Source organism: Penicillium bovifimosum (assembly GCF_028826915.1).
Source record: "Penicillium bovifimosum strain IBT 22155 chromosome Unknown utg000001l_segment0_segment0, whole genome shotgun sequence".
NCBI lineage: Eukaryota > Fungi > Ascomycota > Eurotiomycetes > Eurotiales > Aspergillaceae > Penicillium > Penicillium bovifimosum.
In genome coordinates this window covers 1,287,947-1,300,551 of record NW_026622710.1, presented here as the reverse complement: position 1 = coordinate 1,300,551, position 12,605 = coordinate 1,287,947, and the positions used below count along the sequence as shown (strand labels likewise).

Sequence of the window (12,605 nt, the reverse complement as noted above, 5' to 3'; positions counted from 1 at the left end):
GTTCGTGCCAATGGATGTGATGAATTAATTGTTGAATGCATATCACGTGTTGCTGACGTCGTACCCCCTGTGGTCGTGATAGGCCCATCTGACACACTTCGTTCTGATCAGGTGGGCTATATCCTGCTGAAATATACCTCTTCCAACTATCCCACGGCCTGATGGCTAATGAGTTGGCTGTCAACACGTACCCCCACTATCAATCCATCCCGACAGGTCAACTTTCCCACACCCCACTGGGAAATCACCCCACAACTGACCAGCGGAGAACGAGGGTAGTAGAGCCAACAGAGAAAGCGACTATCAGCGAGCAGTATACTACGATACTTACCTGCATCACGGAGTATAACTGAAACCTGAGATCTCAGACGGCGGCTAGAAAAGCAGCGGCAACGGGCAGGCATATCCAAGCAACCCGGCACCAAGTACATGATCTGATCCTAACTGCTGGGAATCCAACGCTTTAACTTTTCAATCCTTGATCTTGAATCCACCGATGGGAGAGATAGACCGCAAGTCTGTTACTACCCCTGTTAACGAGGGATCGCCTCTTATGGCCGCCACACGCGGTGCAAGCGGACGTGGTCTACCGCCTAATGCCGGTGTTGATGAGTCGTCGAAGAGTGCATTGTACTTGCTGCTTTTGACGTTATCTATTGGTGGGTAAGTTATTTTGCATATCCGATTTGATTTGATTTAACCAAGTGCTTGTGTGATTTATACATTGGTCCATTTATTTACGGTCTTTTTGCTCTTAGGCTTCAGATTGTTTGGTCTGTTGAACTTTCTCATGGCTCAGTAAGTGAACTGTTCAAGAGTGATGGAATGATTCAATCATACTATCCCGTTTCTTTTATCCCGAGTCCGAAAGCTTTGATATTGACTGCATCCAGCCATATCTTCTATCCCTTGGAATGAGCAAGTCGCTTCTTGCCTTTGTTTGGATAGCAGGTCCCTTGACAGGCGGCCTGGTGCAGCCCTATATTGGGATTCGAAGCGATAATTGCCGAATTCCATGGGGCAAGAGGAAGCCGTTCATGCTTGTTGGGAGCGTGGCGACGATTGTCGCGTTGATAGCTCTGGCATGGGTGAGAGAGATCGTGGGCGGGTTCCTGTCTATCTTCGGCGCCGATCCAGCGTCTGCTGGTGTCAAGATTGCGATTAACATCGCGGCAACGATTCTCATGTATTGTCTTGACTTCGCTATAAATACCGGTACGTATTTGATTGCTTTAATGTTTATATCCCAAGCTTATGCTCCCACAGTGCAAGCTGCAATCAGGGCATTCATTGTCGACAACTGCCCCGCCCATCAGCAAGAGTTGGCAAATGCCTGGGCTAGTCGGATGACAGGCATTGGCAACATCCTGGGGTACATCTTTGGCTACATGGACTTGCCGAAGTATGTGCCGTTTTTGGGGAATACGCAGTTCAAGGTGCTGTGTGCTCTTGCTTCGGTCTCACTATGCGTTACCGTTGCCATCAGTTGCGCGTACATCAAAGAGCGGGATCCTCGAGCAGAAGGGCCTGTGGCTGATAGTCTTGGTGTGGTCTCCTTCTTCCGACAGATCCTCAAGTCTATTCGGAGCTTGCCTACACAAATTGCCCGGGTTTGTGAGGTGCAGGTTGCAGCGTGGGTGGGCTGGTTCCCGTTCCTCTTCTATTCGACGACCTACATCGGCCAGTTGTACGTCAATCCGATATTCGCAGACCACCCAAATCTCCCCGCAAAGGATATTGATATAGCCTGGGAAGAGGCTACCCGGGTTGGGACTTTCGCTCTGCTCATCTACGCTGTCATCTCCTTCCTCGCCAATATGTTGCTCCCACTATTTGTAGTGCCATCATATGGACCTATTCCCCAAACGGATACGCACCAGGAGCCTCTAGAAGGGTCCTCTGATGATGAGCGGGAGCCCCTTCAGAGGAGATTGTCTTTCTCAAGTATGCCGACGGGCAATGCATCCGAGCCTTTTCTCGATGCCGCGCCAGTTAGACAGGAGCCTGGAGGGAAGTCGAATTGGCTTTCACGACTACAGATTCAAGGGCTGACCCTTCCGCGAGTCTGGCTCTTCTCCCACCTTCTCTTCGCCGCGTGCATGTTCAGCACTTTCTTCATCTACTCCCACCAAGCTGGGTCGGCGTTTGTCGGCCTGGTCGGTATCTCTTGGGCTGTAGCCCTCTGGGCACCCTTTGCTCTCATCTCCGCAGAGGTAGCTAGGACCGATCCTTCCCGGAGAACTCGTCGGACAGACCCAACTACCTCTGCTGAGTATGTAGCCCCCGAGACGCACGATGAGGAGCTCGACGAACACATTAACGTTGCCGGCAGTGATATCGAGCATGGACAGCCTAAAAACTACGGGGATGTGGCGCAAGCCGGGATCATTCTCGGACTGCATAACATGGCCGTCTCCTTTCCGCAGATCTTCTCGAGCCTTATCTGCAGTGCTATCTTCAAGGCATCTCAGAAGCCGAGAGGGGAGCCGTGGGATGATAGTGTGGGCTGGGTGCTACGATTTGGTGGATGTGCTGCTTTAGTGGCTGCTTGGTTGACCAGACGAGTCTCGGATGGGTCGAGATAGACTTGGACACCTAAATACCGCGATGTGTGACGCATATGCAGGGCGTTGGATTGCTTGTAAGCTTCGATGTACCCCTGAAGGGGTTCTGCAGGGGATAGCGATTGTACGGGAAATATAACCTGGAGCATGAATCAATGTAGCGCCCAGAAACGGATATGCAATGACGATGTTATTCTTTCACTAAGGGCTCTCCAACCCCTTGTTCCTGAGTATTTTGCCCGATTCCACCAGTCTCCATCGGAAGTGACCGTTTCTTGGCAGTTGCGCGGCATGGCCCACGTGTAATATTTCAATACCAATACACAGCTGTTGCACTGCATCGCTGTAGCCTTCCCAACTGCCCACCAATTTGTCCCCACACAGCCCTGTCGTATTTGTGTATTGTACAGTCCCATACCTGACCTCATCCAGGCGGCAGGCCATCTGTCCCTCCAATGCAACTTTAAGCAACCGCGAAAACCCCAATTCGATTTTCGACCTCTCACTTTCCATTTTTTTGGATTATGTGCGCCTGGTCTTGCCATAACAACTTCACTGTGGGAGTGAACTGCCAGTCAACCGCCCTGGCTATTGATACTTCCTAAGGCGTAAGCCCGCCATGGCTAGCCGACTCATGAACGATGGCCTACACGCCCTGCTTCGTATGTGTCTCTGATCGGCGGCTTCGAAGACTGCGCTTGGCTTGACTGCTTGGAAACCGAGCTAACAGATCATTTCTGTTCCAGGGAGAGCTGCTGAAGACTCCGATCCCGATGGTACGCGTGCCTATACCACCCCTCTCTTCAAAGCACCCCGGCTTGTCGCTATATGGCGCTTTACAACTTGAGTGATTCTGACTGTCATGGCGAAATACAGATGCGCCCGAAGCAGGGTCCAAGGAGATTACAAGCTCCTGGGCATTGTTTATCATGATCATGTTGTTGATGTTCGCCCTGTTCACGAGCTACATCCTCCAACAGAAGAAGATCCAAGCTGTACATGAGACGGTGCTATCGATTTTTGCAGGTTCGTTGATACCGCGAGTGACGCCGACAACACTGGGGATACATGGAGCTATCTATGCCAGGTGCGCCCGGCGCAGATCGAGACGATTTTGCTAACGGTCGCCAGGGATGTTCGTTGGACTGCTCATCCGCTTCACAGACTCTACCCTTCAAGACAGCGTCGCCTTCGACTACCAATTCTTCTTCAATCTCCTCCTTCCTCCCATCATTCTCGCCTCTGGCTATGAACTCCACCAGTCGAATTTCTTCCGTCATATCGGCACAATTCTTACGTTCGCCTTCGCCGGTACCTTTATATCCGCGATGGTGCTTGGTTCAGTTCTGTACCTATGGACGCGAATCCCGCTGAACGGACTGGATATCTCCTTCGTCGAAGCTATCTCGGTCGGCGCAACCCTCTCCGCTACGGATCCGGTCACCATCTTAGCCATTTTCAACCTCTACAAGGTCGAGCCGAAGCTTTATACTATCATCTTCGGCGAGTCGATCCTGAACGATGCCATTGCGATCGTGCTCTTCGAGACGGCGCAGAGGTACCACGAGAACGCAGCTGGACCCTTGACCGTTGGGCATTTCTTCGAAGCCGTTGGGCTCTTTTTGCTCGTTTTCTTTGGTAGCATGGTTGCCGGAATGCTTGTTGGAATCGCCACCGCGCTGGGTCTTAAATATACACACGTGCGACGCATGCCTAAGATCGAGAGCTGCCTGATTATTCTGATTGCTTACGCCAGCTACTTCTTTTCTAACGGCGTGCACTTGTCCGGAATCGTCTCGCTCTTGTTCTGTGGAATCACACTCAAGCATTATGCGTACTATAACATGTCGCGTCGCACGCAGTTGACCACCAAATACTTGTTCCAGGTGATGGCTCAGCTTTCGGAGAATTTCATTTTCATTTACCTCGGGCTAGACCTCTTCGTCGAACCTAACCTTCGATTCAATCCCCTGTTTATCATGGTTGCAGTATTCGGTATCTGCCTTGCCCGCTACATGGCGGTATTCCCGCTTTCCAAGGCTATCAATTGGTTCCTTCGGTACCGTGCCCGTCGTCGTGGCGTGGATGTCGCCGATGAGCTGCCTTTCGCCTACCAAGCGATGCTCTTCTGGGCTGGTCTGCGTGGCGCCGTCGGTGTCGCGCTTGCAGCGGGTCTGTCAGGAGCCAACGCGCCTACTCTCCGTGCAACGGTGCTCGTTGTCGTCGTGCTTACCGTCATCATTTTCGGCGGAACGACGGCACGCATGCTAGAGATTTTGGGCATTCGAACAGGAGTGGTCGAAGAGCTCGACTCTGACGATGAGTTTGACACCGAGGTGACCCACGGCGGCACCTACTATAAGCGCTCCGGCACCAGCCTGGGCTACATCCCGCGACGCGGCGACTCAGTGCCCCTGGACGGTGTGGGCGCTGCCACACGCGCCGGGGCCCCGGAGCGGACCCACAGCTACTCTAGCGGCAACAGCCGCCGCCCAAGTCCACCATATACCCACACCAGGATGTACTCCGCCGCCTACAGCAACAAAGACCAGTCCTGGCGCGACCGCCAATCTGCCGCAACCCTACTCAACGGCGCATCCGGACCGAGCGCCGGCGAAGGCAGCGACGACGAGCTCGGCCTGCCGCCCTCCGGCGACGCCCGTGGCCACGATCCCACCCACCCAGACGAGTTCGACCTCGACATCGAGGGTATCTCCGATGACGACCTCCCACCCGCTGCAAGCGGAGCCTCGCGTCTCCGTCGATCCGCATCCCAACCGCCGCCGCCGACTGTCCCCTCCCCCGGCGCTACGGCATCAGCCGGCATCTCGCCCACACGCCAGGCACCGGGCTTGTCTGCTCGGGAGGCGCTGCGTGACTTGTTCTCGGGCGGTGCTACGGGTGATCATGCGGCTTGGTTCCGGCAGCTTGATGAGGATTATATCAAACCCACTCTCCTGCTGGATCAGTCGAACCATAAGGGACCTGGACCTGGGGCTGTTTGAAATAATACATTGGATGGCTTGGGAGTGTACACTACTTCCATTGTTCTTGTTGCTTGGTTTTTCCTCGATGATTTGGATGTAGTATATTTAGCCTTGTTTGGTTCGGCATTCCATAAGGAAGCTTTTTTTGGTTTTTGCATTGGCCTTTATATGAGAATCAGGGTTTGATGCTTGGGGGTTGTATGAACTTGATTAAATGCGCAATACTTTGAATAGAAGCAGAGATCAGTTTCTGGAAATAGAAGTCTCGAAGTATTGATTTCTCCCTTTGAATGGAAGGGACCGAAATTGAGTTTCTCCACACTTTTAGCGTTCATTTACCCCACAGTTTGGTATCTCACGGAGTCACGGTTCTAAGGAGCTCGGGATATTGGAAGACTTCCTAGGTAGCACGAGTTCAAATAATCAGATAAATAGAGTAAAAGAGCTAAACCGATGAATATCCCCATGGAATACCCCCTCACTGCATTGTAAACACGAATCTAAAAAACGTACCTAACAACCGATAAGCGAAAGACCTGCACCGGCTATCTCTCCCTACGTTATCGTCCACTCAGGTCAGCGACAGCTATCTCCGCAGCACTTAAAGTACAGCGCTATACTGATTCGGGGTAAACTTGCGCCGTTTGCCATATCTGCAGGTGTTCATATCGCCATTGGGTTTCGGGCTTGAGGTATGCGCTTATGTGGCGCGGAAGGTAGTACCTACGAGCTGATGTGATGATTGATCCTATGAAAGGGACCTCGGGTTGGCTTGGCTGCGTTTGGGAGGAGATGTAGCATGGTACATGGTCTCTGTGTATGTGTATCCGTATGCCGTGGGCACTGTAGATTCGGCTCTAGGGTCAATCACTAAAATCTGAGAATATCCTTGGAAATTAGGACTCTAGAGTCTACGGTGTGCTCTAGCATATCTATCGACTAAAAAGCGGCAGGAGATAACCCCGAAATGGAATGATACAAGCATGCCCAGCCCCCACGCTCTAGTAGTCTATGTACCTAAGCTCTGACTTAGGCTTCTAGGCAGATCCCCCTCCCATGACCGAAAATGGGATGAGGAGATATGCAGGTCTGAATCCTGATTGTGTAATGTACCCCTCATTATCTCCTGTAGATAGACCTTGTGCTCTGTGATTGGAGGGTATCTAAATGGGATATTATATCAAGGTTCCTCAGGGACCTCGGGAACAGGGGTTGATGTGCACTTCCATGGTTCCCATCTATCTCTGAGCTTTGCAGTCGGTGCTTATAGAGCTCGTTCTATATTTGAATCTTAACGTCTTTATCTTTCCTGTATTATTTTCATCTTCTTCAATTCTTAGACGACGCATGTTCGATCGCGTTGGATCTTTCACCTATCTTTCTATCCCTTGACTCTATTCTCCAATCGCATGTAACAGAATGGCGGACACAATGGAGAAAATCACATCTCATACGAGCAAAAGGCGTCTGTCGACGGCCACGGGTCATGACTCGAAGCCCCAGGCTGGCGATACTGAGCTGTTGGGTGTGTATCTCGCGCCATGGGCAGATCCTGTGCAACTATATGAGCTCGGTGCTGATTGCTTTTGTTAGCGAGACTTGGATACAAGCAGGAACTGCGACGGCATTACTCGACGGTTCAGATCTTTGCGGTTGCATTCAGTATCATGGGACTTTTGCCTTCGATTGCGTCTACGTTGGCGTTTTCCATGCCTGCTGGTCCTGTGGGTATGGTTTGGGTAATGCATTCCCTGGGCTAACTACTTTGTATTGAGATTGTGACTAATGCAATGGATTAGGGTATGCAAAATAGTCTTCAACAAGGGTTACTATATCTCCGGAGATAAGGTTGCTAACGTGTTCATTGCACAGGATGGTTGGCTGCAAGCTGCTTCATCTTCCTCGTGAGCTTGGCAATGGTATGATTCCATCAATTCTGATTCAAACCACAGAATAAGTTGATAACGAGTTGGTCCCTACACACCAGGCCGACATGGCATCCGCAATGCCCACAGCAGGCGGCCTCTATTTCTGGACGCACTACTTCGCCGACGAGAAGTGGAAGAACCCCCTCAGTTTCCTGGTCGGGTACAGTAACACCATCGGCTTGATCGGAGGAATATGCTCAATTGACTGTGAGCCTTTCCTAAATCCAACTGAGGCCCCCAGCACCCAGAACCCAGAACCCAGAACCCAGAACCCAAGAACTAACACTACCACTCTAGATGGCTTCGCCAACATGCTCCTCTCAGTAGTCTCTCTCGGCCGCGACGGCGAATGGTCCGCCACACGACCAATCATCTACGGCACATACGTAGCGACAGTCTTCGCACACGGCTTCATCGCTATCTTCTTCGGCCGCATAATGCCAAAGATCCAATCTGCCTGTATCTTCCTTAACATCGCCCTCGTGCTGGCAACTGTTATCGCCCTGCCCATCGGCAAGACGAAGAAGAACCCTCCCATCAACCCGGGCTCGTACGTCTTCGGTGAAGTGCAGAACCTCACCGGATGGCCCACCGGCTGGGCGTTTATCATGGCATGGTTGTCTCCGATCTGGACTATTGGCGCTTTTGATTCGTGTGTGCATATGAGTGAGGAGGCGACGCATGCTGCCCGTGCTGTGCCGCTTGGTATTATATCGTCGACTGGACTGTGTGGGATTCTGGGGTTTGTGTCGTTGGCGGTTATTGCGTCTTCTATGGATACTAATATTGAGGGGATTTTGAATTCGAAGTTTGGTCAGCCTATGGCTCAGGTGTGTTTTTTCCTTCTTTTCTACTTCATATTGGAGCGGGAGACATATCTAATCCAACTCTACAGATCTACTACGACGCCCTCGGCAAGAACGGTGCCATGGGCTTCATGGTCGTAGTAATGATTGTCCAGTTCTTCATGGGACTAAGCATTGTAAGCCTCCACTGTCCAACCACCACCTCCCCTCCCTTCAACCAAAACCAGATCCGCATAACTACATGTAAACTAACAACCCAATCAGGTCCTAGCCGCCTCCCGCCAAAGCTGGGCCTTCTCCCGCGACGGCGCCCTCCCATTCTCCACCTACTTCCGCAAAGTCAGCAAGCGCAAATACATGCTCTACCAACCTGTCCGCATGGTCTGCGGCGTGACCGTAGCAGCCGCAACAATCGGCCTCCTCTGTCTAATCGACGAAGCCGCTTCCAATGCCCTGTTCTCGCTCGCCGTGGCTGGCAACGACCTCGCATGGCTGACGCCTATCTTGGCGCGACTGATCTGGGGCGCTGACCGCTTTGTGCCTGGTGAGTTCTATACGGGTCGGTATCTGAGTAAACCGATTGGGTGGGTTGCTGTCATCTATATGATGTTTGCTATTATTTTGAGTATGATTCCTACTGAGGGGCCGGGGCCGTCTGGTAAGTTCAATTCTTTTACCGGTTATGAACTTGTGGTTGGGGCTGTTGCTGACTGGTGTGCGTTGAAAGCTCAAAATATGAATTATACGGTTGTTATCAATGGTGGGCTTTGGGCTGGTGCGTTGCTTTATTATTATGTCTATGCGAAGAAGACGTATAAGGGGCCTCAGACTACTGTTAGTCCTGAGGATGAGGGGATGGGGTTAGAGAAAGAGCGTATTTAGTGACAGGCAATGGTGTTTTTATCGTCGAGAAGTTTGTAGGTTCTGGCAGGTCTTTGTTATGTCTATGTCGAGGAAGAATTGCATCAGTTTAAAGTGCCTTGAAACTACGTTGTTGTGACGGTCTTAAAGAAACCTGCTGTACATTTGTACCCTCCGTGGTTGGAGACAAGTCATCTGAATACCTCCAGGTTCAGGAATGTGTTTTATTTCTCGCTAATCACCAAGTAAACCTTGTTCTTCGTTTCTCGTAGGCCAAGCCTCTTGTCTTTCTCAGACCCAACGCATGAAATACATCGCATCTATTCAGGAATCTCGAGAACGTAACGACCGGCAATTTTGCCTTCCTCTGTATTGCATATTAGCACACGGAATCAAAATCAGACAGAGGGAGCATTGTGAACGTACCCATGAGCTTGAACACCTCCGGTAGGTCCTTCAGAGTGGCGGTCTTGAAAGGAGCATTGATCAAGCCACGCGCAAAGAAGTCCACAGCCTCAACGCCATCCTGGCGGTTACCGACGTAACTACCTTTGATGTTGACCATCTTGACGACAGTATCGAAAACGGGGGCCCTGAGGAACGCATTGGCAGGCAGTCCGATGGCGACGATTGTACCACGAGAGCGAGCGTATTCAACAGCCTGCTGGAAAGGCTTCTCCGCGGCAGCAAGCAAGAGCACGGCATGGGCACCCAAGCCGCCAGGAGTAGCTGCCTTGACATCGGCAACGAGGTCGTTGCTCTTCTTGAAGTCAACGTAAGCCTGCAGACATTAGTACTATGCCCGACAATCCACAGATGCAGAGAAGTAACAAAGCTCACCTCCGCGCCCAGCTTCTCACACATCTCCCTCTTCTCATCTCCGCCATCAATAGCGATAACCCGCAAACCCATAGCCTTAGCATACTGCTGCGCAAGCGATCCAAGTCCACCACCAGCCCCAACAATAGCAACAGTCTGACCAGGACGCGCACCGGATTCCTTCAGACCCTTGTAAACAGTGATACCGGCACACAGAATCGGCGCAACAGCATCAAGCGGCACCTCCTTTGGCAGCTTCGACACATGCGCCGCCTTCCCAATCGCGTACTGCTGGAACGTGCCGTCAACCGTATATCCGGAAAGCAAGGCATCAGGACACAGAGGCTCGTCGGAAGACTTGCAGAACTCGCATGCGAGACAGGAGCCGTTGAGCCATTTGATGCCTGCATGGTCGCCGATTTCAATACCCCGTGCTAGCTCGCCTTTGGCAACGACGATGCCGGCGCCTTCGTGGCCGCCGACGAGTGGCTGCTTTAATTGCAGTGGCCAGTCGCCCTTCATGGCGTGTAGGTCGGTGTGGCAGACGCCGGTGTATTTCATCTTCACGAGGACCTCGTCGGGTCCGGGCTTGGGGACGGGGATTTGTTTGTAGACTGGTGGTCCGCCAATTTTTTCGACGACCTGGGCCCATTGCTTGTCTGGGATTTGAGGCATGATTGTGGTTGGGGAGTTAGTTTGAGTTGATTATTTGGTTAAGAGTGAGGTTGGTGTGGTAGGTAGGGAAGTGTGGTAGGTAGAGGGAAGAGAGGTAGGTGAGAGGAGGGGAATATATAGACCCTGTGACACAAAGGTACTGCTTATAGTTCTTCTGATCCACGGGGGGCCAATCAAGCCATCCGGTTGTCCGGTACTTGACATTGTTGTATACCGATGTCACTCTCCTTCCGTACCTATATCTGATACAACGTAACAACACTATGCTTCTAGCTCCCTGGTACCTATTACCCCTTCATCTAGACCTTGGCTAATTGTCTAGCATATAGAATTTCCTCCCATCATCACGGGATCCAATGCATTCTACTGAGGTTGATGGAGCTAGCTCCTACATATCATCTTGACATCTTCCCTGCAGCTCCGTTTAGGGAAACTAGAATCCGACCAAATGCAGCACCTCCTCATCTGAACAAAACATCGGAATCACCATATCAGGAAACCAGCTGGGAAAATCTCTTCAGAGTCAATCAGACCCATGCTAGTTGTGTCCACGTTGTCTGTCATGATGGCATCAGACATTGAGTGGAGGACGTCACTACCCGGCTGTTGAGCGTCACATCACATTTATGGGCATCAGGTACATCAGGCGGGGTTACCGGGGTAGTGTGTGGGGTGTTACTTATGCTTAGCATGCTGAGGATGGCTTCTATATGGGCTAACATGATACATATAGCTCCCATTCACCCGTCCATTCCATGTGGAGGTCCTTGCATATAAGGTGCTCCTTCCATCCGGGACGATATGGGGTTTCACATTGTCCAGGGCCTGCGAGGACTTCAGTCGGAGCTGTTACTACAGATCTGCATGATATGATTCAGTTGATTGTCTTCGATTGGAGTTGTGTGCGAACTATGGTTGTCTGGGAGCCCCTCCCACATGTATCCGCTTAACCAGAAACGTACCATATGACTGTCCTACAGGCAAGCTCAATCCTGATGGTTTATATCCGTTTATAAACTCTAGGCTATTACACCTGGGTGAAATATAGTCCGTTCCAACTTCCCGTCTACGCCTGATACTACTAGTTAAACACTGTGAAAAGTCAAACATGATGTTCAGTCCCGGGATCGGACGATCGATAAACCCGTGATAAACCCGGATAGCGTGGATAGATCTCACGGAAAGAGAATGTGGGAGATCAGAAGGAAAGAACTGAACTGAACAAAGTCCGCTAAGAAGGTGGGAATTGAAAAGATTGTGCTCAAGTAAACAAGTAAAAAAAGCCTGTGAATGTGACTGTGAATGTGAAGTTCGTTTACTTTGTCGGTTGACTCCTCACCACCTTAGGCTGTTTGTATGGAGTTGAGATCAAGGCCAGACAATTGGGAGAAAATGAGAAAAACAATAGACAATCAACATTGTCAATAATCTCAATTCACTAGAATAGACCAAATAATTAATTCATATTGTAAGCTTGTCAATTCGGACCTAACCCCCGAGGTCCGGAGTTGGCTCAACAAGAGAGATGAACGAGAAAGACAATCACGACAAATGCCAATCGTCACCTTTTTCCCCTTTCCCTTCCTAAACTTTGCATTCATTTTCCCCTCTTCAACTTCCCAACTCTCCTTTAACTCTCCATCTCACTCCAACTCATCATCTCCCCCTTCTCATCCTCCATCCATCTCCCCTGCATCAGTTCGCCTAGGCCCCGGCCGCGCATTCTCTTTCTTGGGCTCCACGGAAACTTCTCTTCCTCCTGCATCTTCCCACCACAAACGGATTTATCCATCCATCAGGTATTTATGTCTCGCTTTCGTCTCCCCCCTGCTCTTTCATTCCCCCTTCACTCCGAAACCATTCCTACCTTCATGAAACCAACAACTGACGTCGCGTCTACCAGCGCTCCAGAACCCCCCCCCTTGACAGGTGGCTTTGAGTAACAGTCTTGGTTCTCCGTCAATT

At 51.0% G+C, this 12,605-nt stretch overlaps 4 protein-coding genes across 4 annotated transcripts; 3 read left to right on the top strand and 1 right to left on the bottom strand.

The window, feature by feature from the left end:
* Positions 1-496: 496 nt before the first annotated feature.
* On the top strand, positions 497-2,585 carry N7515_000491 (putative sucrose transporter; the record flags this gene model as incomplete). Its single annotated transcript, XM_056661235.1, has 4 exons — positions 497-663; positions 759-798; positions 894-1,215; positions 1,267-2,585. 4 exons carry the CDS (start codon positions 497-499, stop codon positions 2,583-2,585), a joined length of 1,848 nt encoding a protein of 615 aa, XP_056526401.1.
* A 598-nt stretch (positions 2,586-3,183) lies between these two features.
* N7515_000490 (bifunctional K:H/Na:H antiporter NHX1) lies at positions 3,184-5,569 on the top strand (the record flags this gene model as incomplete). Its single annotated transcript, XM_056661234.1, has 4 exons — positions 3,184-3,226; positions 3,311-3,340; positions 3,441-3,590; positions 3,696-5,569. The coding sequence occupies 4 exons, from the start codon at positions 3,184-3,186 to the stop codon at positions 5,567-5,569; spliced, it is 2,097 nt and encodes a 698-aa protein (XP_056526400.1).
* Positions 5,570-6,970: 1,401 nt separating this feature from the next.
* Positions 6,971-9,167, top strand: N7515_000489 (putative GABA permease; the record flags this gene model as incomplete). The annotated part of the gene is made up of 6 exons (XM_056661233.1): positions 6,971-7,076; positions 7,145-7,279; positions 7,424-7,470; positions 7,539-8,309; positions 8,375-8,461; positions 8,550-9,167. 6 exons carry the CDS (start codon positions 6,971-6,973, stop codon positions 9,165-9,167), a joined length of 1,764 nt encoding a protein of 587 aa, XP_056526399.1.
* Positions 9,168-9,466: 299 nt separating this feature from the next.
* N7515_000488 (zinc-dependent alcohol dehydrogenase) lies at positions 9,467-10,640 on the bottom strand (the record flags this gene model as incomplete). Its single annotated transcript, XM_056661232.1, has 3 exons — positions 9,467-9,513; positions 9,573-9,927; positions 9,987-10,640. 3 exons carry the CDS (start codon positions 10,638-10,640, stop codon positions 9,467-9,469), a joined length of 1,056 nt encoding a protein of 351 aa, XP_056526398.1.
* Between the last annotated feature and the right edge of the window lie 1,965 nt (positions 10,641-12,605).